Source organism: Ciona robusta, chromosome 12 (assembly GCF_009617815.1).
Source record: "Ciona robusta chromosome 12, ASM961781v2".
NCBI lineage: Eukaryota > Metazoa > Chordata > Ascidiacea > Phlebobranchia > Cionidae > Ciona > Ciona robusta.
In genome coordinates this window covers 3,349,187-3,374,443 of record NC_143246.1, presented here as the reverse complement: position 1 = coordinate 3,374,443, position 25,257 = coordinate 3,349,187, and the positions used below count along the sequence as shown (strand labels likewise).

Sequence of the window (25,257 nt, the reverse complement as noted above, 5' to 3'; positions counted from 1 at the left end):
GAACATTTAGGACACATTTAACAATGCTTATTGTGCAACTTTTTTTATCCCGCTTCCCACGGCCAAACAAATCAATTAAGCATTGTTAATACATATATTAATGTTAAAATACATATACAATATCAATCTTATTCCATGTACTCCCTTTCCTTAGCACCATAACAGGTTACCACAATATTTCACGCTTGACCTAGCATTTAAATCACATGACAGGGCGGCTTCGGGTCTTGCTTTCTACGGCCATTGTGACGTCAGCAAGCTACGTATTTTACCGGCGAGGTTCTTGGGATTGGCGATAATTTGAGGAACTTAACTTCCTTAGTTTTCTCACCTTAAACGTGAGAATATTCGTTAGTTCAGGGTATTTATTTAAAGATTACCGGTTGATAATATTAATGGCCTAGGCTATATTTTAGTTTTCATGGTAAAACTCGCATGTTTTAGATGTTTACACTGTGTAACACATGATGGTATCTAGTATGTCTGTACCAAGGTTTAGTTTTATAAACCCCAGGATTGTCAACTTCACCATAAATTAATGTTATTGTTAGTTATAGTAGGTTTCTCCCGGTTTTAGTTTCATTTTTTTGGTTAAATTGTTTATGATACACACACTTTTCTTCCAATTAGAACTTTAATATGTTTAATTAAATGTTATTTATTTAATTTTGAAATTGTATCGTCTGTAGGGTGTAACGGTCACGCCTTTTATCCAAAACATTATTTCTTTTTTTTATCAACAAGCGTGTTTTAACAACTGTTGTTTTACCGTTACTACCCGTCTTTTCGCTTTTTATCAACTCTCTTGTTCTTCTTATCGTGACCAAAGAGACAAAATAAATTTCATTTATTCATTCATACTGTGCAAATTGTAATGCCATGAATAATCTGTCTGTAAATAATTTAATTGTTAATGATGATATTTGAAAATCGAACTCTATCTAGCCAGCAGTATAAGGAGACAATGATTTTGGATTGCGACAAACTGCTAGCATGATTTTTTAATAAACTGTATATATATACAATTTGTTCTGTATGTGCAAATTACATACGATTTTGAAACAGTAGATTTAGCTTGCTTGCTAATGCGCTACCTTAACATGTCGATTTGTTTCTATCATTTGAGAAATACCTGCCTTACACTTCAAAGTTAATATAAGAGTTTGTCTTCGATTTAAGTCACCAACTACATGTTATGATAACCTTGTTTTACCTATTGCTCTTCTTATTTATAGGCGTAAGAGCTAAACCAGCCCTTGCATAGATACATTAATAAGTTGTGTCACTGTTCTGACTTCTGTCACTCAGTGTGTGTGCGAGTAAACATATAAAGTTCCATCGATTTTGATCTAAACATCAATCATGGCTCAAAATCTCCCTATTAAATTTCAAGAACATCTTCAGGTAACAGCTTGTTACATCAATAACTCTCCAGATTGAATGTTAAATTTTTGCAACAAGGAATGGTATATTTTTCTTTTGTGTATATTTATTAGGGCTTTATAGGGAAATTAACTTAATACATGCTTTTTTGTCTTCTTATTTAACTTTGCACAGCTAAAAATGTTATGAGAAAATGGAAGGTTATGTACAATATATAGCCTATTATATTTATGCTAAAAAACTTTTGTTAAAGTAGACATATAATTTAGATTTTTTAAATTTTCAGCTTCAAAATGTTGGCATCAACGCAGCAAATATCGGGTTCTCCACTCTTACAATGGAATCAGATAAATTTATTTGTGTGCGAGAAAAAGTGGCTGATCAGGCTCAGGTTGTCATTATTGATCTTGCTGACTCAGCAAATCCGATTCGACGACCTATTTCTGCTGAGTCAGCAATCATGAACCCTGCAAGCAAAGTAATTGCCTTGAAGGGTATGTGTTGTGTTTGTTTATAGGTCCAATTTTATATTCTAGCAGTAAATATATATATATATAATAAATATATATTTAAAAAAAAATTATTTGCCCTACTGAAATATCCTAAAAATCTGGTCAGCTGAAATTCAAAAGAAAATATGTGCGAACTTGCTTAAAATCAATAAATAACAGAGATAGGTCAATATCATTGATTTGAATATCAATCTACATTTATATTTTAACTGAAAATGAACTGACTATCAACTGACCATATACAGAAAAAGCATGTACTCATCTACATTTATATTTTAACTGAAAATGAACTGACTATCAACTGACCATATACAGAAAAAGCATGTACTGTACAATGTCATCCACCCATTTAACATTTGAATTTTATAGCGGGTCGCACACTTCAGATTTTTAACATGGAAATGAAATCAAAACTTAAAGCTCACACCATGACAGAAGATGTGGTGTTTTGGAAGTGGATATCAACCAACATGGTTGGTTTGGTCACTGAAACCTCTGTATATCACTGGAGCATGGAAGGTAATCATATCAACATCTGTGTGCAGTTTTATGTATTGGTACAATATTTTAATCTTAAATATTATCTTTTATTTTATATAGGCCCAATAAGTTTCCTTAGATTTGTTTCATGATAAAGGTAATCTAAACTAAATATTAAAACTTAAGGACACAAATTATTTTTTATAAAAATATACAGTCAACCCCACTTAATCGGACCACATTTGGACCAAGCCAAACTTGTCCGAATATGCACGCACTCCACGCAGCACCCTGAAGACATTTCTTTTTAGACAGTAGACACTGATAAAGAATAAAAAATGTTCTCTTTTGCTCAATAAATAGTGCAAATGTCTGCGTCTGATTGATAAAAAAGCACATTAAAGAAACTCTTTTTTGTCAATATGTAGTCCGTTTAAGTGAGGTAGATTGCACGAAAAATGGGTTTAGATTCAGACCAGCAAAAAACGATTTGATTGAGCAGGGTGTGCTCTTCACTTTATGTATAATATATATATATACCAAATTAACTTTATTCAAGGAAACAATAAACATACTGTCAACATATTATTCATTAAAACTGTTTTATATTTTCTTAACAAAAAAGGTTGCTATTTCTTGCGAATAATATAACAAAAAATCTCAAATCACTTTTACTTTCCAGGAGATTCCCAACAACCGGTAAAAATGTTTGACAAACATCCAAGTCTTGCCAAATGCCAGATCATTAACTACAGGTGAATAAATATTATTTCAATCTTTTAAAATAAAGTATTAAAGTTTCAGTTAAAACAATAAAAAATGTGTTATTAACGAACCTAGAAAATCTGAGTTTGGTTAGACTGCAGTCTAAGTGTATTTATTTATATACTCAGATTCTTAGATTTATATGTTTATTATATGTATTATTTTTAGGACGGACGCTAAACAAAAGTGGTTGCTACTGATTGGGATTTCCGCACAAGCCAATCGAGTGGTGGGTGCAATGCAACTCTACTCGGTTGAACGCAGAGTCAGTCAGCCAATTGAAGGACATGCTGCATCTTTTGCTCAAATTAAACTTGAAGGAAATAAGGTAACACATTTCTTAAATCGCTTAAATCACCTGATAAATGGGATGTTTGTAATCTTGTCCCAATAGATTCTTTTTAATTATTTATTTTAAACTTCTTCACATAAAACATGTCACACAATACAGTAACATATTTGTAGGAGATTTATTTATGAACTTGATTTGACATTTCTAAACCCTAACCTCTGGTTTACACCATCTAAACCCAACCCTATTCACTGACCTTAAACCCTTAGCTTGTTTATTTTCTTGGTTTTGAAATGATGGCTGACACACACCAATAAACCACACCACTATCATTCATGTTACAGGAAGAATCGACCCTCTTCTGTTTTGCTGTAAGAGGACCACAAGGAGGCAAACTTCATATCATCGAGGTTGGATCCCCAGCTGCAGGCAACCAACCATTCACCAAGAAAGCTGTCGACGTTTTCTTTCCACCGGAGGCCGCTAATGATTTCCCTGTTGCAATGCAGGTAAGAAACAAAATTTTATAATAAATATATATTGATTTTGTGGATTTGTTTAAAGATTTTGTAATTTATTTTAAATAGCCTATATTGTGAAAACAACTTTTGGTGATTTTGTTATATTTCTGTGGTTTCTTATATTTCCGATATAAATGAGATTTTTGGTCTCCAGTAAGTAGCAAATACAAAAGTTGATCCAATAATGCTGGTACATACATTAACATACAGTTCTAGTAATTTCTTTCCAGCCACATAAGCGTATTTCCTGTTTGCTGGTACCACTGTACAGCACAGTGTGTTAGATTGATTGCCCATCATGCTTTACTCAAATTAGTTGAAACAATACGCACCATGGTAAGAGTGCCACATACTTTAATTAGTATTCACTTTTTTAGCAGCAGAAACAGTTTAATAAGCTAATGTATGATTGGTATAATGTGTTAATGAAAAAAACAAACAATTACATGTATAGGCTAATAGTAATACATATATTTTGTTAGTGTTGTTGTAACCTTAACCTTATATGTTGAATTAATTTGGTATAATGATGTAATGCTAATGTTTCCACTGGGAACTAGTTCCAAACGCCCAATCGGGTTTAGTCGTCCTTGAAGTAATTAGGAAAAACGTTTGATTAGTTCAACATTCATTGTAGTTGTGTTTGTGTTCCTTGGGGATGAAGGTTTAAAGGAAATCGTATTGATTTCTATTTACTTGAACAGGCATTTGAAATATAAAATGCATTGTAAAAATACATAACTCTAATTTGTTTGTGTAACATTGGCATAGTCCTTAGACCGTAGTGTTTTGCAATTGTGCTGTAGTGGGGATACCGATACACGTAAACATAATTTATTTTAGATGTTTCATAACGCAGAAGTTGAACTGTCTTGCTGAACGTCTGAAAAACTTGTATTATTGTGAAATATCTTATGAGTGTCGCAATATTGCTTGTGACTTCATTTATATCACTATGTTTTACATTTAAATAACACACAGTATTGGTCTTCACTGTTATTCTAGTTGTTATGTGAAGCATTGACAATTATTAACCAACTTGGCATTGCGCAATACTTTAATTTCTCTGTTACAATCTGTAATTCATGCAATAAAGCTGATTGTTACTTTTTATTTTATAAGGTTTCTCCAAACCAGAATGTGGTGTTTGTGGTGACTAAATACGGATACATTCATATGTATGATCTTGAAACTGCTGTATGCATCTTTATGAACCGAATCAGTGCCGATACCATCTTCGTCACTGCTCCTCATGAAGCTACTGGAGGACTTATTGGAGTCAACAGAAAGGGACAGGTGATTGACATTTTTATCTCTTTACTTATAGGTGTAAACATTTTTTGATATGGACCTAAAAATATCAATAAGCAGCAAAACAAGTAACTGCACAAAACCTTTTAATTCATCTTTAACCCACAATAGGTTATGCTGCACAGTTAGAATTGTCAATTCGTAAATTGTGTTATGTTAATACTCAAAATTCTGAGCTTCACTTTTATTGCACGCAGTAGTGTGGGCTTGTAGCAATCTTGGCCCACATACGGAAAAAACAACTAAAATATATACAGAAATGATATAGAGCAGTGTCTGCAGTGATTACAAACCCTTTCCGGTTGACCACCCTTTTATGTCATTATTCTTGTGCAATTTGCTCCTTGTTGTTATTAGTGCCCGGTACTCTGACCAAGCTTGACTATAAAGCAAGGGGGTTCGGCAAACGAGAGCTTTTTTTGGCACATCCCTAATGTTTCTATATATGTGCATTTTATATTGGTGTCACACCTGTTGTCTCCATGCAGGTTCTATCAGTTTCTGTAGATGAGGAAAATGTGGTGCCGTACATAACCAACACTTTACAAAACCCTGACTTAGCTCTTCGTTTTGCTGTTCGTAACAATCTTGGTGGTGCAGATGAACTCTTCTCTAGAAAATTCAACACATTATTTGCCCAAGGCAACTACACTGAGGCGGCCAAAGTTGCTGCAAATGCTCCAAAAGTAAGTTTAACGTCTGACTTGTGGTTGATACACAAGGCTGTTCAATTTTGCATTTCGAATGTTGCATGTACAAAACAAACACACACAGTTGAACAAAAATAGGACACAGAAATATGGGTTGGGTTAATGGGATGGTTATATTTAAATTTGGCAGGAGTGAAAAAACTTTAATAAGTTTTAAAAACTACCTATTGTTGTACGTACTTATGGAAATGTGTTACATAAGCACTAAGACATGCGGTAATACAACACAGACTAATTTTTATTCAATAAGACTTTAACGTTTGTAGTTGAGGCAGTTTGAAACGAAAGTTTGCATGTACCTAACATTACTTGTTGCTGGCCTCAGCATTACATCATAACTTGTTATGAACTTTGTAGTTTATCCTGCATACACCTGACACATTCGTTGCTCGAGTAGGCTATTGTGTTTTTATTAGCTCAGTTAATTATTCACTATATTTGTTGAGAGTTCTGTGCCACTCTTTTTGACTTGTATGTTAGCATACCATTTCATGATATGCCAACATTAATTTACCAATACATGCATTAGGGTTTACAAATCATATACAAATTATGTGGCCCACCTGGAAGGTCTTTACTCTTTACATCACATTTTAGAAATCTCTTTACTAGCAAAATATTTAAGTTTAAGTTGAAGGATTGTCCCTATTTCCTCTGCTTTATGGCCATAGCATTTCAAAGTGACCAATATAAGGAAAAAAGTATTCTTTAAAACTCGTACAATATTTAAATGACCATTTCTTCATCCAGGGTATCCTGAGGACTTCCCAAACCATCCAGAAGTTTCTCTCCGTGCCTGCCCAACCAGGCCAAAACTCTCCACCATTGTTGCAATACTTTGGCATTCTATTGGACCAGGTAAACTAGCCATACTTACTAACTTGTTTACTGATTTATTGTTCAAAGCACCAAATGCATAAAACCGTTATCACTTTTTAAATATTTAACCTACCTATCATTACTGCTACTTCTGGTATTACAATTCAAACATCCAATCTTCTGGTCAACTTGTAAAAAAATATAAATTGTTAGTTTGCAAAATAAATTTGTTAAAAGCTATGATAATTCTGGCTTTATAGGTTTGGTAAATCTCAATTGCTTAAAACATAAATTATTAAATCGTTTTCTACTTTAAAAACAAATGACATTTTGTTTAAAAAACAGGGCAAACTGAACAAATTTGAGTCACTGGAGTTATGTAGACCGGTGCTTCAACAAGGAAGGAAACATCTGATGGAGAAATGGTTGAAGGATGAGAAACTTGAATGTTCTGAAGAGCTTGGAGATCTCGTGAAACCTGTTGATTCAACTCTTGCCCTGTCTATCTACCTCAGGGCAACTATTCCTAATAAGGTAAATAGTTCAGATTACTGGATTACAAACACAAATAGCGACTTATTGAGTAATTAATTTTTGAAAAGCTTGGTATTGACTAATTCAAAATTAGATACAAATTTAATTCAGACTTCCAAGAGTTAACTCCAATAGTGCTTAAATATTTATTACTAACCCCAAAAAGTAATTTGGAACACCTTTTATTATCGTAAGAAGCATTTTATGTCCTGTTTAACACCAGTTTACTTTCCACAGGTGATCATGTGTTTTGCGGAGACGGGGCAATTCCAGAAGATTGTGATGTATGCAAAGAAGGTCGGTTACACTCCCGATTATGTCTTCCTCCTCCGTAATGTGATGCGGGTTAATCCGGAGACGGGAAAACAGTTTGCGATGATGTTGGTACAAGATGATGAACCACTCGCGGATGTTGCTCAGGTTTGTTTTAGGTTTAAAAAAAAAATTATTTTTATTATAAATTATATGTGTTGGTGCTATTGTTGGCCTGTTCAGCATTGGACAAGACATAAAGGGTAAATTTTGCAATTGAACGTTCAGAAATAGCTCATCCCAATTAAATGTTGTGCCAAAAAACACAAATGAAACAATTACTAACAAAGTTACTGCATATGTTTCATAACACACCACATGTTATTACTTAAGTTATCCTTTCATGGGAAAATATTCAAGTGATCATCATACTTTCATATTGATCTATTTTTTGGTACACAAGAATAAAATAATGTTGATGATGAAATATATTCACAGATTGTGGATGTTTTCATGGAACAAAACCTCATCCAACAATGCACTGCGTTCCTCCTTGATGCATTGAAAAATAATAGACCAGCAGAAGGAGCTCTGCAGACACGCCTGCTTGAGATGAACCTCATGCACGCCCCACAGGTTCGACAGTCGAAAACTCTGGATATGTTTTAGATAAAAGGATTCTATAAAAAAATGGAGAGATTGATTTAGAAACTTATATAAAAAAATTGAAGACCATACTTTTTAAGTTTCCCTGTCAAAATTTTGTCAATTTTATAAAATTATTTAACATGTTATATGTCTGGAACAATATTTTATTAAACGATCTGTCACGAAAATTGTTAAACTAGTTTTCTTACACTACACATACAGGTTGCGGATGCCATTCTTGGCAACCAGATGTTCACCCATTACGATCGTGCCCATGTTGCGCAACTATGTGAGAAAGCCGGTCTGTTGCAACGAGCACTTGAACATTTTGTGGACCTCTATGATATTAAACGTGCCATCATCCACACACATCTGCTTAACCCTGAATGGTTGGTCAACTACTTCGGCAGCTTGTCAGTTGAAGATTCCTTGGAATGCTTGAAGGTTGTTTTTGCTTATTTTAAAATTTGAAATGTTTAGTTAAATATTAACAATATGAAAAGTTAATAGATAAGAATAATTAATTACACAAGAGAAGCAGCATTGGTTTCCACACTCAATGTCAAAATAATGACCTTTTAAATCTGACAATTTAAGCCCAACATTTAAAGTAAAAACTCCACAACCCAAAGCTGAAAGATTCTAATTTTACAGTTTGAATATGAATACAGACAAAATACACAAACTTATGTTTAAGGATAATTAAGCCGAATGTTGCATCTTTAATTTGCATGTAACAGCATATGCAGCAACAAAATTATGATGGTACTTATATTTGATAAACCTAAAGGGTCACCACACAGAAAGTCTAGGCATACACTTACATCTGGGTCTATTTAACAATGTTATATCTTTCTTCACAGGCGATGTTGACAGCTAACATTCGACAGAATCTACAGATTTGTGTTCAAGTGGCAACAAAATACCATGAGCAACTTACAACTGAAAAGCTAATTGAGGTTTTTGAATCCTTTAAAAGCTTCGAAGGTGAGTTATGAAGACATAATGAAATGATAAGCTAAACTATTTTATATGGTCATCTATTAGTTTTTTTGTTTAAGTCTGTTCTGTTTTGTGGTTAAAAAGTTTAAAAACAACTTAATGTTATAATATATATGCTAATGTCCAGTTTTCCCCAAAAAGTTTTTGATATGCAGTTGTTAGGTTTTATATTAAAATATTCAGAATTTTCAAAAGCATTGTTATGTGTTAACATTTTATTACTGTTAACAAAGTTAATTGTACATGGCGATGGTTTTTCATTAGAACTCTGCATTTTTGTTAATATGCTGCTATTTTTTCCTAGGTTTATTTTACTTCCTTGGATCGATTGTGAACTTCAGTCAAGATCCTGATGTTCACTTCAAATACATACAAGCAGCTTGTAAGACAGGTCAGATCAAGGAAGTCGAGAGGATTTGTCGTGAAAGCAACTGCTATGATGCGGATAAGGTGTGTGTGATAGTGTGGCAATATTCTAGTTTAAATGCACAGTGCTTTTATGTGCAAAAATAAATCAGTTTTGAGTGCTTGCCTTGCATATTATTGTTCTAAAAAATAGGGTAACCAAGTGAATTTATTCAATCTGCCATATTTACTACCTGTCTTTAGTGTCTATATCTGTTTACCTTGTCATATTTTATTCTATCCTTGAATAATGACTGTGTTGTATTAAGATGACAAAATAACAATTATTTAAAATTTTTAATTCATTTTCTCCAGGTGAAAAACTTCTTAAAAGAAGCCAAGTTGACGGATCAACTTCCATTGATCATCGTGTGCGATCGATTTGACTTCGTTCACGATCTCGTCCTCTATTTGTATCGCAACAATATACCAAAGTATATTGAGATCTATGTGCAGAAGGTTAGATCTAGTTTAAGAATTTTGAAAAAAAAGTCTTTGTTGTTATAATAATAATAAAATGTTGCAATAAGGGTAGACCTATTATAGTAAGCTTGAAAAGTTGAAACAGTATTTTTCAGAACAAAAGACAGAACCCTTTATATGCTGTATTGTATAAATGTAGATTAAGTAGTTTTCCGTTATTTTGCTGAAATTTATAAAAAATCACTTTTTTTTAAACAACATTCTTGTATAAAACCCCAAAACATCTACAAAAAGTTATTCCAGAATTGTTGTAGGCTACCATTCAATAGAATGTGTTATGTGTATTTACAAAAGACTTCTATTAAAAATTGAATGTATTAAATACTTTTTGTATATGATTAATGCTAAATGTGATGGAAAAAAAACGTTGCATAGTGGTTGTTTCCCAGTAATACATTAACATGTAATTTGTTCAAGATTTTTCTTAAGATCATCTTTTCCTCTCAATCTTCAGGTGAATCCTTCTCGTCTCCCAGTTGTTGTCGGAGGATTGTTGGATGTTGATTGTCAGGAGGACACCATCAAGAACCTGATCATGGTCGTCAGAGGACAATTTTCTACAGATGAGCTTGTGGAAGAAGTTGAGAAGAGAAACAGGTGATGCCGGGATTTTGATGCAGGATGTTCATTTTGTTTTTCCATTATTTACTTTTGTAGGTTTCAAATCTGTTTTTTTATAGTTGCAAAGTAATGGACTCGTGTAATATTTTTAACGTTTTCCTAATTTAAATTTGATGTTTGCAATTTATTTTCAATTTTCCTTATTACTTACATCCAAACATTTTTTAATTTTTATTCCCAAATGTTACCGACAAAAATTCTAATTTCAGGCTGAAACTTCTTCTTCCATGGTTGGAGTCGCGTGTGCATGAAGGATCCGAGGAACCAGCTACCCACAATGCACTTGCTAAGATCTACATCGATTCAAACAATAACCCTGAACGATTCTTGCGTGAGAATCCATTCTATGATAGTCGAGTGGTTGGTAAATATTGCGAGAAGCGAGATCCACATATGGCTTGCGTTTGCTACGAACGTGGCCAGTGTGATGATGAACTTATCAGGGTAAGAATTCGATTTCTTTGCATATTCCAAAAACAAACTTATGTTATGTTACTACTTATTTATAATCTAACCTAACTCGTTTTATAGTTTTATGCCTTTCAATTAGGGAAAATGTTAAATTTTCCTATTGTTTGCACCATGCATGGTGTGCAATCAGACATCCATGTTCTAACTCTTGGAAGGTTTTAATATGGGAAAATGAACTCAATAATTTCTGACGGTTGTTTTTGTATTCCCAATGTGGCTGAATTGTTTATTTTCATTAAAAAAAATACACAGTATACCGCTAGCAAAGACATATTTGTGACCAGTGTTCTAATTGTGTTTCATCTAACCATTGTTTGTATTCCAGCTTTGCAATGAAAACTCCTTGTTCAAATCTGAAGCTCGATATTTGGTGAGAAGAAAGGACGTTGAGTTGTGGGGAAAAGTTTTGGAAGATACAAACCAATACAGGAGGCAACTTATTGATCAGGTAAATTGAGACTTCTTTATTATTTAATGCCTGTTTATATCTTAATCTAATTTAAATTAAATCTTAAATCTTAAATCTTAAGAGTTTTTTTAAAAGTTGCCAAACTGGCCTTAAGATTTAGAGAAACTTTATTTTTAAAATTATCCAGGTGGTGCAGACAGCACTTGGTGAAGCACAAGACCCAGATGAAATCTCGGTTGCCGTGAAAGCTTTCATGGCAGCGGATCTTCCAAATGAACTCATTGAGTTGTTGGAGAAGATCGTGCTGGATAATTCAATGTTTTCCGATCACAGGTATCAGTTTTGTATTATCAACATTACAGTCACCATTTATTTTTAGATGCAAAGCAATTAAAAGACATTATGCAACAAATGTATTGTTGCACACAATATATGTCAACTTAAGCACCTCCTGCTTACCATGTATGCAACTTTGTGACTGTTCCTTTATGAAAAGCATTGATTGTAAAATATATAAAATATTCATATGATATGCCGCATATACAACCTGTGCGGTTTTTGAAGTGTTACATTTATTGTTCAATTTAAAACAGGCAATAATAATGCTTCTTTGTTTAATAATATGTTGTTTCATCTTTGTATTTAGGAACCTCCAGAACCTCTTGATTCTCACTGCGATCAAAGCTGACAGCTCTCGTGTGATGGATTACATCACTCAACTTGATAATTATGATGCTCCAGATATCGCAAATATTTGCATTGAAAACGAACTCTTCGAGGAAGCATTCGCGATATTTAACAAGTTTGACGTCAACACTTCTGCAATCTCTGTGAGTTGATATTGTTAATTATGGAAGTAATTCTGGTTTATACAGTGTAGTTAAAATATGGTTTTCAAAAATCTGCATTACTGTCAAGCAGAAAACTTTTCCAAATATTTTAAAACAAGTCCATGATACCCCATATAAAACATGTTTATGAAGATTAGTAACTTAATTTTTTAAACAGTGACGCAAATATAAAACCTGAAGTAGCATTTACAATAAAACATTTTGTTTCTAAACTTTTTCCAGTTTTGTTACAAAAAAAAATTCTTATAAAACCAATTTACAATTATTCAATAAAACAGGTAATACTTTTAAAATAACCGTTAAAGTGTTTAGTGAACCACCACTACTAAGTAACCCAACAAACTGTATACAGACTCTGGTGACACCTTGTGTTACAGGGTTTAGAGACAAGTAAAATATTTATCATTGATTAATTTTCAGGTTTTGATCGAGCATGTGAAAAACCTCGACCGTGCGTATGAGTTTGCGGAACGTTGCAACGAGCCCACCGTGTGGTCACAACTGGCACGAGCTCAGTTGAACTCCGGAATGATAAAGGAAGCGATTGATTCTTACATCAAAGCTGATGATCCAAGCTCTTACATGGAGGTGGTGGAAGCTTCAAATAAATCCGGTAATTTTTGTAAAATATTAAAATGTTTTTATATCATTTTGTCAGCTTGTAATTTGCTTGTTGTTCAATTTCATTTTTTTATGGGGTATTTCATAGTTATACAGTACTTGATAATATGTATGTATTGATAATTTGTATGCTTAGACAATTTTAAAGACAGAGATAAAGGGCTCCTTTTAAAGAAGCCCTTTATCTCCTTTTAAAGAAGCCCTTTATCAACTGGACTACTTTAAAAGTATTACTATATTTTAATATTTTCTTGTCCAAACCATATAATCCAAGATAGGTAATGTTGTGTGAGAAACTTAGTTTTACATTTAGAAAATATATATATTTTTATTCTGTGTTTTTATATTTGCAGAGAATTGGGAGGATTTGGTTCGTTACTTGCAGATGGCTCGTAAGAAGGCACGAGAATCTTATGTTGAGACGGAACTTGTTTTCGCTTTCGCTAAAACCAACAGACTCGCAGATCTTGAAGAGTTTATTAGTGGCCCAAACAATGCCAACATACAACAGGTGACGTGTGTTTCTTCTGTTTAAATAAAACAAAAAACTATTTAAGCAATTTCAATGAATAGCTGTTGAATGTAAGCGACTCTTACTTAACATGCATTTCATAGTTTTAACCAAAATCATATGCCATTATATATGTAATTATTACAGATTTTTTGTTAAGTTTAAATTTATTTTTGAAAACACATTACCTTAAAAGTTTTGTTGAAGTCTGTAAAATTAATGTATCGCTTTCTTCAGGTTGGAGACAGATGTTATGATCAAAAGATGTACGAGGCAGCCAAGGTTCTCTTCAACAACATCTCCAACTTTGCTCGGCTCGCATCCACGGTCGTCCACCTCGGTGAATATCAAACTGCTGTTGATTCCGCACGTAAAGCCAACTCCACACGAACATGGAAGGAGGTAAATGTTTTAATATTTTTATTATATAAATTCAAAGCAACCATTTTTTATGGAAAATTTATTTTTTGTTGCTAAACCTCGGCACGAAAACTAAATTTTGTAGAATAGCTTTGTTAGAATATATTTTGCATGACAACAACTTAGTAAAAACACTTAGGGAGTAAAAATAATATAACTTTAAAATAGGTGTTTAGCTATGAAGCTATCATTCTATGCTTCTACATAAATTCAACATTTTTTTCCACAAGGCAAAGATGATATATATAAAGTGGTCAAGCATAAACATTTTCCTAAAATTTAATTCCAGGTTTGCTTTGCTTGTGTTGATGGTGAAGAGTTTCGTCTCGCACAAATATGTGGCCTTCACATTGTTGTTCATGCTGATGAATTGGAAGAACTTATTAATTACTACCAGGTATTAGGAGTATTTTGTTAGTTGTTACAACAACGGCAGTGTATTTATATGAATGGTTCCAAGTTTTTGTGAACCTTTTTACTATAGGAATTTTATAAAATGTTTGATATTTTTATCAGATCCATTTGTCCACCTCCTTTAATTTTTACTTCACTTCGTTTATTCTTTTGCAACTTATATTTAAATAACACTGTATATCTAGTATTGTGCCACTTAGTTTACTCTTATTTTGTTTGTTTTTAGCAAATCTAAATAAATTACTAATTTTGAAACAATAGGTTTGCGACTACTATTTCATATTTTCAACATTTCTTTTTTTTTAATTTTCTGTTAATGACCTCCATCTTGTCTTTCATTTCATTAAAATGATTGTCTTCAATAGGACCGCGGATACTTTGAAGAGTTGATCACGATGTTGGAGGCTGCTCTTGGACTTGAGCGTGCTCACATGGGGATGTTCACGGAGCTTGCCATCCTTTACTCCAAGTATAAACCAGGGAAGATGAGAGAACATCTTGAACTTTTCTGGTCAAGAGTCAACATCCCCAAGGTAAATGAGGACATTGATAGATATTAAATTGTATTCATATTAAAACCAACTATAGTGAAGTTTTACCACATAGCAGAAGAAATATTGGTTTCAATAAAGTCAGTGTCATTTCCTATGCTAAAACCATTGTTTTGTTATATTGAAAAATATAATTTGTCAAAATATAAAAAAAAAAGTACCAAAAAATTGAAAAATATAATTTGTCAAGAAACTATTTATTTCCACCATAATTTTAGGTCTAAATTATAAGATGTAATAACATCAGTGTTTGGCTGAAGTTTGAAAGTAGTTAAGTAACCAAACATGCGTGTTTCATTAAAAGCTGACAAATAAGTTGATATAAATACATTGGTTTAGAGTTCATGGAGATATTGTTGAGGTAAAGCATCTCTATCATTTAAAATTATGAGGTTTAATATATTTGCAATTTTTTGGTGCTTTTATGTTTCTGATTAATATATATAATATTTTTTTCAATTAAACCAGGTATGTTTCTGGAGTTTCTTGCGAATTAATTTCATAATTATGTCTTACCAAGTAAAAACAGTTGATATTAAACCCAGGTTCTTCGAGCTGCAGAACAAGCACACTTGTGGGCAGAGTTGGTGTTCCTGTATGACAAATATGAGGAATATGATAACGCCATTGTTACCATGATGGCTCATCCCACCGATGCATGGAAAGAAGGACAGTATAAAGATATTATAACCAAGGTAATAAACTTTATTAAACAATGTATCTTGGCACTCTGTTGAGTGATAAAACTGCTTCAAGTTTGTCTCGAAATTTTAACTTAATAAACAATAATGTTTTAGTAAAAAGTTGTAGAATGTAGTATGCAAAATATAACTTTTAAAAAGCTGAAAACATATCCAGGCGATTAATAATTCTTATTAAGTTTATTTATTATATATATAATCCAAATCATCTTTTTTTACTCAGGTTGCCAACATTGAGCTCTACTACAAATCCCTGCAGTTTTATCTGGACTACAAACCCATGCTTATAAACGACTTACTCAACGTATTGTCACCACGTATGGACCACACAAGAGCTGTTGCTTTCTTCAGGAAAGTTCAACATTTGCCACTTGTCAAACCATATCTGCGTACCGTGCAGACACACAACAACAAGGTGCTGTTAACATATTTAAATAAAATCCTTTTAAAGACAAGATAAAAAAAGTTTTGCAACTTCTGAACTGCTAATTCGAAAATTTATCATCATATTGTTTTAGGCAATGCTACGTGTTTTGTTGCATTTTTTCCTAACTTTTTGTGTCGATTTTGGTAGAACAGTCTTACCAAATACATGGGAAAATTGCTTATACCTTGGAAACCACACAGTGTAACTGCCATAGCAGTTTTTCTATTTAAAGTTTATTTGCAGAATATAATTTTATTATATTTATACAAAAGATTACCTATATAAAGCAGCTCTTCGGAAAAAAATTAAATCAGGTTTTTATTAAGTTACTATTTTGATAAATGTGATACAGAAAAAACAAAATGGCCAGGAGAGCTGTAATAATAGATTTATATTTTGCTGGCAGCATCAGCTTATGTTGAACAATACATAAATTTAGACAACATTGTTATAATAATAAACTTAACATTAACAGGCGATAAATGAGGCATTGAATGATCTTCTTATTGAAGAAGAGGATTACTCTGGTCTTCGTAACTCCATTGATGCGTATGATAACTTTGACACCATTGCTCTTGCACAAGTATGATAAATCTTATTTCAAAGTTTTATCATTGTCAATATTCTTTATTTCATTATGATTTTATAAAACAGATTTTTTTAAATTAAAATAAAACTTTGTTACAAAATATGTTTCTGTAGACTGAGCCAATTACAAAAATGCGAATAGAATTTTATTTTCCCGGATGGATCAGCAAACTTTAGCAGCCCAATGCAAATAAGTTTGCCAAAAGTGTTTTAAATCGTTTTAGTTCTGTTTTAAAATTTATTCTTAATTCCTTTGCAGCGTTTAGAGAAACACGAGTTGATTGAGTTCCGTCGTATTGCAGCATACTTATACAAAGGAAACAACAGATGGAAGCAATCTGTTGAGTTGTGCAAAAAAGATCTGCTCTACAAGGTAACACCTACATGGACGCTTGTAATGTTTTACCTTTTTAACAAATGGTTTTCAACCTACTGTATTAGCTTACGAACTAGTAAAATTTCAAAACAAATTTTCCGGACCAGTAGTAGACTTTTAAAAAATCGAAATCTCAAAATGAAAACTTCAATTTAATAAGAAACTTGGCTGCTGTCTTTTTGATATTTTTTTTCTATTTTAGAAAATATACGTTGTATAACAAAACAAGGACTTGTGTATTTTGTTAAGCATATTTTTGTTTCTATTAGAAAACTAACTTGATATAATTAAACTAAAATGGCTTGTTTGTCTGCTAGGTGTAGTGACCTTGCCTATTTTCTTCCAACTAAATGTAAATATGTTTTAACCAAAACATAAGCATGTTTTAACAACTGTTGTTTTGTCACTATACCCTGTCTTTTAGTTTAACTTTAAAACAATTATAAATTTTAATCTTCACTACTGTAATCAAAGAAACAGATAAAGTTATTATTATTATTTGACAAGTGCACACAATGCGCACTTACAGATTAAGAAAATTACTTAACCAAGAGACATTCATTTTTAATCAGACATTTACTTTTCCATTAGGATGCAATGACATATGCAGGGGAATCCCGGGACACAGAGTTGGCAGAGGAATTGTTGGAGTGGTTCCTTGAAAGACAGAGATACGAATGTTTCTCTGCTGGACTTTATTCCTGTTATGACTTGCTTCGACCTGATGTTGTATTGGAACAAGCATGGAGACATGGAATCAGTGATTATGCAATGCCATATCTTATTCAAGTCATGAGAGAGTACACAATAAGGGTATGTATATATTAATATACGGGTTTTAATTTAAACATTTTAGGTTTTTGATTAAAATTTATTAAAATTTTTGCATTTGCAGATTGACAAACTTGAAACATCGGAAAATGTGAGAAAACAAGAAGAAGAACAAACAGAAAATAAGCCGATCGTATACGGTGCGTGATAGTTGTTTATCGTTTGTAAAGAATCCGAGTTTATAAATTTTTTGCTCCAAGTTATGTTTTTAAATGACTGTAAAGTCTTGAGGTGTATAAAGTCACTATATGGTATAACTCTTGAAATACAACTTCCCCTGTGTGTAAGATTTAACAATTAATGTGCATATCAATTATCCTATCCATTAATGGGAATATATGTGAAATGAAGAAACTTAAAACTTAACTTTACAAAACATATGTTGAAAAACGTATTGGTTTTTATGCTATTTATTTTTGATTTTAGATAACCCCACCCTAATGATCACCGCTGGACCCTCCTATCCACAACCTGGCTATGCTGCTCCTCAGATGCCAGGGATGCCTGGAGGAATGCCTCCTGCTGGTATGCAGGGACCTCCTGGCATGATGGGTGGTGGCTATAACTTCGGGATGTAAGAAATCTATTCAAATATATTATATTATTTCCATATATTTTTGACATACAACGTCACCCTACCATGCAAGGTGAAAAAAAACGAAGAAAATTCACTTTTTGGAAAAATGCAAAACGTGGCCAAACAGTTATCCGCCATATTTAAATCATCATATCTTCTTTCCATTGTAATTATACCTTGTATCTGCGTGTCGTGATCACACTACTTATATTATATGCGTTTACCGTAGTAACTAATAGATATTCATGCTTATGTGTTATTGGTGGTCTCCCACAGAATCAACCAAAACGAATTTTTAATGTAATTCAGTAGTGATTGATTATGAACTAAACAGCACACGTGATGCTCCTGAATGCGCACAAAAGTGCTATATAGTTCGTGCTATTTCAAAATTAAAAAAAAACGTAAGCAAAATAGATGTTAAGATTGCGACAGAATTATTTTGTTTAACAACTGCTCGCTTGGTATCTGTTTAGTATTTAGTATCGGTGTCCCTATTAAAATTATCGGCTAACTAATGAATAGCTTCAATTTTCCTTATCCAGTAGTCGGTTGATTTCTTACACAGGTCGTAACTTAGATTACAACTGCTTAAGTAATTCATTCTGATCTCCTGTCGTAAAAAAGTAAATTATTACTGTATAATACACCATCACCCAAACAACAACTGTCTCGTATTTATGGATTGAGCAACTGTTATGTAAGAAGCTTGCCGATTCTCGCACTACAGTCAACTTGAGGAAATCGGTAGTCCGACATTTTATGGTCGGGTCTCGCATTTGGTCCGCGTGCCATTCGCCGTGCGTATTAAATAGGACAATATGTTATGAAAATCGCAACACATTTTATGCAATTTGTCGTTTTAAAGCCAGCAAGAATGCGAGCCGAATATCATAGTTGTCGATGTAAGCAGCAATCTTCAATAAGTTTTAAAATATAACAATTTTGTCTTTTAAGTGTAAGGGCGCAAGTGATTTAGCTGTTTATTTATTTATTTACTACTAATTCTTCACACACGACGACGTAATCCGCTAAAGCGTCGAAAACAGTGTTGATGTAAATTTGTTTTGTTTCGTTGAAAATAAAGACAATGGTCCTACGGGCAAGTAAGCTATTTGGTTCCGAGCAGGTACAACATGAGTGTAATCTTCCATTGCGCGACCGCTTTAGTTCCACTTGTTAAAGTATGGCCCAGTGTCACCCACCATACTATGGTCAAATACAAATCAACAATAAATACTATGGTCAAATACAAATCAACAATAAAGATATACTCAGATACGAGGGTTGCGTTTCACCTACTTCGTCAAGAGACCCGCGACGCACGCCGTAGTAAATCGAAAAAGAACTCCCGAGCAACACCTAGTGAGGACAACCAACATCAACCACTCAAGCTAAACGTATCAGCATAATTGCTTCAGTAACGCCTGAACATTGTTTAGTTTTATAGACCAGTGCTCTTCAACCGGTGCGCACGGTGCGCACCAAAATATGCCAGGGGTGCACCAGTGAAAAGGGGTATACAAAGGTGCATTACAAACAAAAAAAATTTTTTAGCCGCTTTTCTACAGTTTTTTCCTCAGTTTTTGGTGCTATCTTTGCGAAACTGGTCTTCTCTTTAACCGCAAACCACCTGTTTCTAATGATTTTGATAAGCGGTGCTTTTGGACTAAGCATGAACTTATTCTCGCACGCATTTCTCCTTGATGACGTCATTACTTTTACAATAAAGCAATCAGGGGTGCATAAGTTCTTCGCTACAACTTTAGGACTTCACCAACCCAAAAAAGGTTGAAGAGCACTGATATAGACTATATGTGTTTTTTATACCAATACAAATTGAGTGATGGTGGTTTCAAATGCTATGCAGCATTCAAACAATAAGAATAATGAATATTAACTAATGTGACTTTGCAAAACAACCCTTCGATCACAGACTGCAAACTCAATAGAGGAAACCAAAGCCAATATTTCCTGCCAAATTATCTGCGAAAACATTTCAGAGTTAAAACACGTTTAATATCACCACGTCTGTAATAACCAAGTAATAAGATGTGGCGAGTTAGTGTATGAAATTATCTTTTGATAGGTGGTCGGAGACACTGTTCGTATTTAAAACCAAACCGGGCAATATTTTAACCAGTGGAACCAAAGTGGTCGCGTAATGTAAGATTACTAGTCCGGCGCCGTGGTATAGTGGTTAGCGCGCCTACCTGTAACCCAGAGGTAATGGGTTCAAGGCTCGACGCTGCTACTATTATTGGCGTATGTGTCCTTGGGCAAGACACTTAACGGCAATTGCTCCAACCCAGTGGTCACTAATGGGTTGCCTAAATTATCAGCCATACATAAAATAAAAAAAAAATCCCCTCAAAAATTATCACCCACAAAGTAACATACATGGTAACTCGTAAGCTGGCACGAGGTGTTAAACACGAGGTGTTAAACTCGTGTGATAACGACTGTCGTTTTCCGGCTACTCGAGGATAAAGTAAGTTACATTCATTCATTCATTCACTCATGTTGTACCTGCTCGGAACCAAATAGCTTACTTGCTCGTAAGACCGTTGTCTACATTTTCTACGAAACAAAACAAATTTACATTAACACTGATTTCGACGCTTTAGCGGATTACGTCGTCGTGTGTGAAGAATTAGTAGTAAATAAATAAATAAACAGCTAAATCACTTGCGCCCTTACACCTAAAAGACAAAATTTAAATTTTAAAATGTATTGAAGATTGTTTCTTACATCGACAACTATGATATTCGGCTCGCATTCTTGCTGGCCTTAGACGAAAACTTGTATAAAATGTCTTTCGATTTTCATAACATATTGTCCTATCTAATACGCACGGCCAATGGCACACGGACCAAATGTGAGACCCGACTATTAAATGTCGGACTACCGATTTCCTCAAGTTGACTGTAGTGCGAGAATCGGCAAGCTTCTTACATAACAGTTGCTTAATCCATAAATACGAGACAGTTGTTGTTTGGGTGATGGTGTATTATACAGTGTACGAGCTGTCTTCTTGTTACCGCGTTTTTTGTGTCAACAATAAAATATCACGCAAGTATATATTAATGATGGTTTATTGCCGTGGTTCCCAACACGTGGGGCGCGACCCAAAGTTGGGTCGCCTGATAATTTTTTTGGGTCGTTTGGTTTTGTCAGTTTGTCATAGTTGCGTTTAAATTAAATGTAACTTGCCTATTAAACATTGCAACAGGCGGTGGTGAACAACCTAAAAATGTTACAGAAGTAGAACTGATTCATATTTACGATGTTTTCCTCAACCAAGCAGCATGTTTATTACGTAATAGGAGGGATTCACACGTGGATTCATTGCATCATAATAGCGATTGTTTGACCTGGCAATTAATTACGACATAATAACAATTCACACGTTGATTGTTTGCGTCATAATAGCGATTGTCCCCTTGATTATTTAGCCTGCAGGTGCTTGAAAACAGTTTGGATATTTGTTTTTTAAGTAAAGTATACAAATGTTTGCAAAAAATGCTTTGTACGCGCGTAAAGCAACGCCAAAACTCACCGATAGCCAGCGAGCACAGCTATAGCTCATTAGTGATTTGATAAACATATTATTTTCTGAAAAAGTTAATGCTTTTGCAGTGCTGCTTGTTAGGAGTTAGTGGTTGGGAGTTAGGGGTTAAGAGTTAGGGCTGGATTAAGCAGGGCTTTAACTAACATAAAACACTGCGAAAACAGGATTATAACGTACTGTAACGTACGTAATATATCACTATTGTGACGTAACATACCGCTAATGTGACGTAATAAAGCGTTAACCTTACGCAGGTCAGGCAAATTACGGTGACGAAGCATGTTTTCGTGCATTTTTAAAGTTAATTTTAGACACGACCACCCGAATTTTTTGCAAAAATAATTAAACAGTGGGTATCAGTAAGGTCTATAAGACATTTAGAAACCAAAATTGTCACTGACCACCAGCTAAAGGATTACCCGTTTGCAATGCAATCTTGTACGGCTTTTAAAATTTTACGACAATATGCTTGGGTCGCAAGATTTTACCGAACTGAATTTATTTTTAAAATGGGTCGGCTTAAAAACGAGTTGGGAACCACTGGTTTATTGAAACCAGCCAACTGTATTTATAACATCGGTTTGTTTATTGACGATCTTCAGCTAGCTCTAGACTTTCACTCAGGTCTTCAACTGAAACGGTAAGCACAATATAATAGGGTGCTGGGGTGAGATTTGCGTAAAACGGTACTATGATACACACTCAACGACAATTGCTCCAACATATAGTCGTACCCTGTCGTATCTTATGTTGTTTAAATTGTCAGCCATGTCCAATGAGATGAATAAACAATTATGTTTATGAAATGTAATAACCCCGACGTAATTTCTGTATTTAATTTTACCACCAAAACAGTTTTAATTTTAGCTCTTACTGTTTACTGATTTTATTTGGTTCCATTGCCATCGACGACGTGGTCCGGTGGGAGGGTAATGGCGGCGGCGTGGTCCGGAAATCGGCGGATTCGTTTCGGCGAGGACGAAGAGACCTATGAGAAGCAAAAGAAAAAGCGCTGACTTGTTCATCTGCAGAAACGAACATTAGTTACAGTGCACAAGTAATACAAAGCAACCACTCACTTTGTTGACTTCTGAATGAAAAGCTAATTTCGTACCATAGCTCGCCGCTTTTTATTACAGACGTGGTGATATTAAACGCGTAATTGTTTCCGAAACCCTTTGTCTTTAGTAGAAGAAGTTGCTTTGTTTCAAGAACTCTGAAATGTTTTCGCAGATAATTTGGCAGGAAATATTGGCTTTGGTTTCCTTATTTAGTTTGCAATCTGTGATCGAAGGGTTGTTTTGCAAAGTCACATTAGTTAATATTCATTATTCTTATTGTTTGAATGCTGCATGGCATTTGAAACCAGCACTATATCACTCAACTTGTATTGGTATAAACGGTTCTAGGCTATATCCCCCCCAGGCGTTTTCCCACCGGCGATTAGGGCTATCTCCCCGTAACTATCCCCCCCCCCTCCGTGACCATTCCCCTCCCTGACTATTTCCTCCCGGATATTTCCCCCCGTGACTATTTCCCCCCCGGCTACTTCCCCCTAACCCCTAACCCCTGCAACCCTCAGTCTCGAAGGGTTTAATTCAAATTTTGGAATATCTAGCCGGATTATGAGGACGAATTGGCCAATGTTAAGCCTGTGTTGAACATGACTCGTAACTACCTCAGTATATCTTTATTGTTGATTTGTATTTGACCATAGTATACTGAAGTGACTTCAGTATATATGATTTGACGGTATATATAGATTGCAGCAGGTGACATGACTATACTTATTCAATGTATTGTGCATACCTTATTCATATAAAATATAAACAACACGGGTAATTTGTACAAGTAAAAACGATTTCTCAAAAAGGATGGTGTGTTTATACCAATACAAATTGAGTGATGGTGGTTTCAAATGCCATGCAGCATTCAAACAATAAGAATAATGAATATTAACTAATGTGACTTTGCAAAACAACCCTTCGATCACAGATTGCAAACTAAATAAGGAAACCAAAGCCAATATTTCCTGCCAAATTATCTGCGAAAACATTTCAGAGTTCTTGAAACAAAGCAACTTCTTCTACTAAAGACAACGGGTTTCGGAAACAATTACGCGTTTAATATCACCACGTCTGTAATAAAAAGCGGCGAGCTATGGTACGAAATTAGCTTTTCATTCAGAAGTCAACAAAGTGAGTGGTTGCTTTGTATTACTTGTGCACTGTAACTAATGTTCGTTTCTGCAGATGAACAAGTCAGCGCTTTTTCTTTTGCTTCTCATCGGACTCCTCGTCCTCGCCGAAACAAAAGCGGATTCCGAACGACGTCGCCGCCATTACCCTCACAAAGGACCACGTCGTCGATGGCATTGGAACCAAGGGAAATCAGTAAACAGTAAGAGCTAAAATTAAAACTGTTTTGGTGGTAAAATTAAATACAGGGGGGAGGTTATTACATTTCATAAACATAATTGTTTATTCATCTCATTGGACATGGCTGACAATTTAAACAACATAAGATACGACAGGGTACGACTATATGTTGGAGCAATTGTCGTTGAGTGCTGTGTATCGTAGTACCGTTTAACGCGAATCCCACACAGCACCATATTACATTGCGTTTACCATTTCAGTTGAAGACCTGAGTGAAAGTCTTGAGCAAGCTGAAGATCTTCAATAAACCAACCGATGTTATAAATACAGTTCGCTGGTTTCAATAAACCATCGTCAATATATACTTGTGTGATATTTATCGTTGATGCCATCATAGAGAACTAGTTTAAAACTTATATATTAGTTGATATAAAAAGTATAAGCGTCAATATGTCTTAAATTAGGAAAGAAATCAGAAAATAATAATGTTTTTAAATATATATTTATAGTTTTCGTAGCAAAGAAACTATAGCTCCCTACTTCGTAATTGTTTAGGTTTTTATTGCCAAACTTCGAAGAGTTTGGATTTAATTTAACCTTTTTATTTTCCTTGGTGATTATCCAAATACGGTATACTGATATAAAAACAAATAAGATAGTTTATGAGAGGTGGCTTGTGCGAAACATATGATAGGAATACCCAGTTTGTGGCAAAAACATAAACTTTATTTGGAGTTATTAACAACTTTCTGTTGTTACGTTCATATTGCAGAGTAAATGGAGACGGGGACGATTGCAAATAATATCCAAATATTTGTTGTG

The 25,257-nt window shown here is 34.1% G+C and overlaps 1 protein-coding gene and 2 long non-coding RNA genes across 3 annotated transcripts; 2 read left to right on the top strand and 1 right to left on the bottom strand.

The window, feature by feature from the left end:
• Nucleotides 1-249: 249 nt before the first annotated feature.
• Nucleotides 250-19,153, top strand: LOC149726859 (clathrin heavy chain 1-like). Its single transcript, XM_089890250.1, has 33 exons — nucleotides 250-1,404; nucleotides 1,670-1,877; nucleotides 2,265-2,414; nucleotides 3,058-3,130; nucleotides 3,309-3,468; nucleotides 3,777-3,941; nucleotides 5,076-5,249; nucleotides 5,753-5,950; nucleotides 6,725-6,832; nucleotides 7,139-7,327; nucleotides 7,565-7,747; nucleotides 8,078-8,215; nucleotides 8,450-8,671; nucleotides 9,091-9,214; nucleotides 9,534-9,679; nucleotides 9,950-10,093; nucleotides 10,572-10,714; nucleotides 10,948-11,182; nucleotides 11,535-11,657; nucleotides 11,806-11,951; nucleotides 12,265-12,448; nucleotides 12,890-13,082; nucleotides 13,444-13,601; nucleotides 13,839-14,003; nucleotides 14,311-14,418; nucleotides 14,801-14,968; nucleotides 15,532-15,681; nucleotides 15,911-16,102; nucleotides 16,590-16,697; nucleotides 16,962-17,075; nucleotides 17,670-17,891; nucleotides 17,974-18,049; nucleotides 18,336-19,153. The coding sequence occupies exons 1-33, from the start codon at nucleotides 1,363-1,365 to the stop codon at nucleotides 18,485-18,487; spliced, it is 5,061 nt and encodes a 1,686-aa protein (XP_089746376.1). The 5' UTR covers nucleotides 250-1,362; the 3' UTR covers nucleotides 18,488-19,153.
• A 2,410-nt stretch (nucleotides 19,154-21,563) lies between these two features.
• LOC149726858 (uncharacterized) lies at nucleotides 21,564-23,299 on the bottom strand. The gene is made up of 3 exons (XR_016386228.1): nucleotides 23,137-23,299; nucleotides 22,932-23,082; nucleotides 21,564-22,689 (listed from the first exon to the last, which is right to left on the bottom strand). It is a non-coding gene; the product is annotated as an uncharacterized LOC149726858 (long non-coding RNA).
• An 811-nt stretch (nucleotides 23,300-24,110) lies between these two features.
• Nucleotides 24,111-24,797, top strand: LOC149726857 (uncharacterized). The gene is made up of 3 exons (XR_016386227.1): nucleotides 24,111-24,255; nucleotides 24,310-24,457; nucleotides 24,696-24,797. It is a non-coding gene; the product is annotated as an uncharacterized LOC149726857 (long non-coding RNA).
• Nucleotides 24,798-25,257: the final 460 nt, after the last annotated feature.

What these genes read in the sequence shown, in the direction of transcription:
- LOC149726859 (XM_089890250.1), top strand. Translation starts at nt 1,363, where the DNA reads ATGGCTCAAAATCTCCCTATTAAATTTCAAGAACATCTTCAG. An exon ending in ATTTCCCTGTTGCAATGCAG is followed by an intron (nt 3,942 to 5,075) that starts GTAAGAAACAAA and finishes TTATTTTATAAG; the next exon opens with GTTTCTCCAAACCAGAATGT. An exon ending in ACCTCATGCACGCCCCACAG is followed by an intron (nt 8,216 to 8,449) that starts GTTCGACAGTCG and finishes CTACACATACAG; the next exon opens with GTTGCGGATGCCATTCTTGG.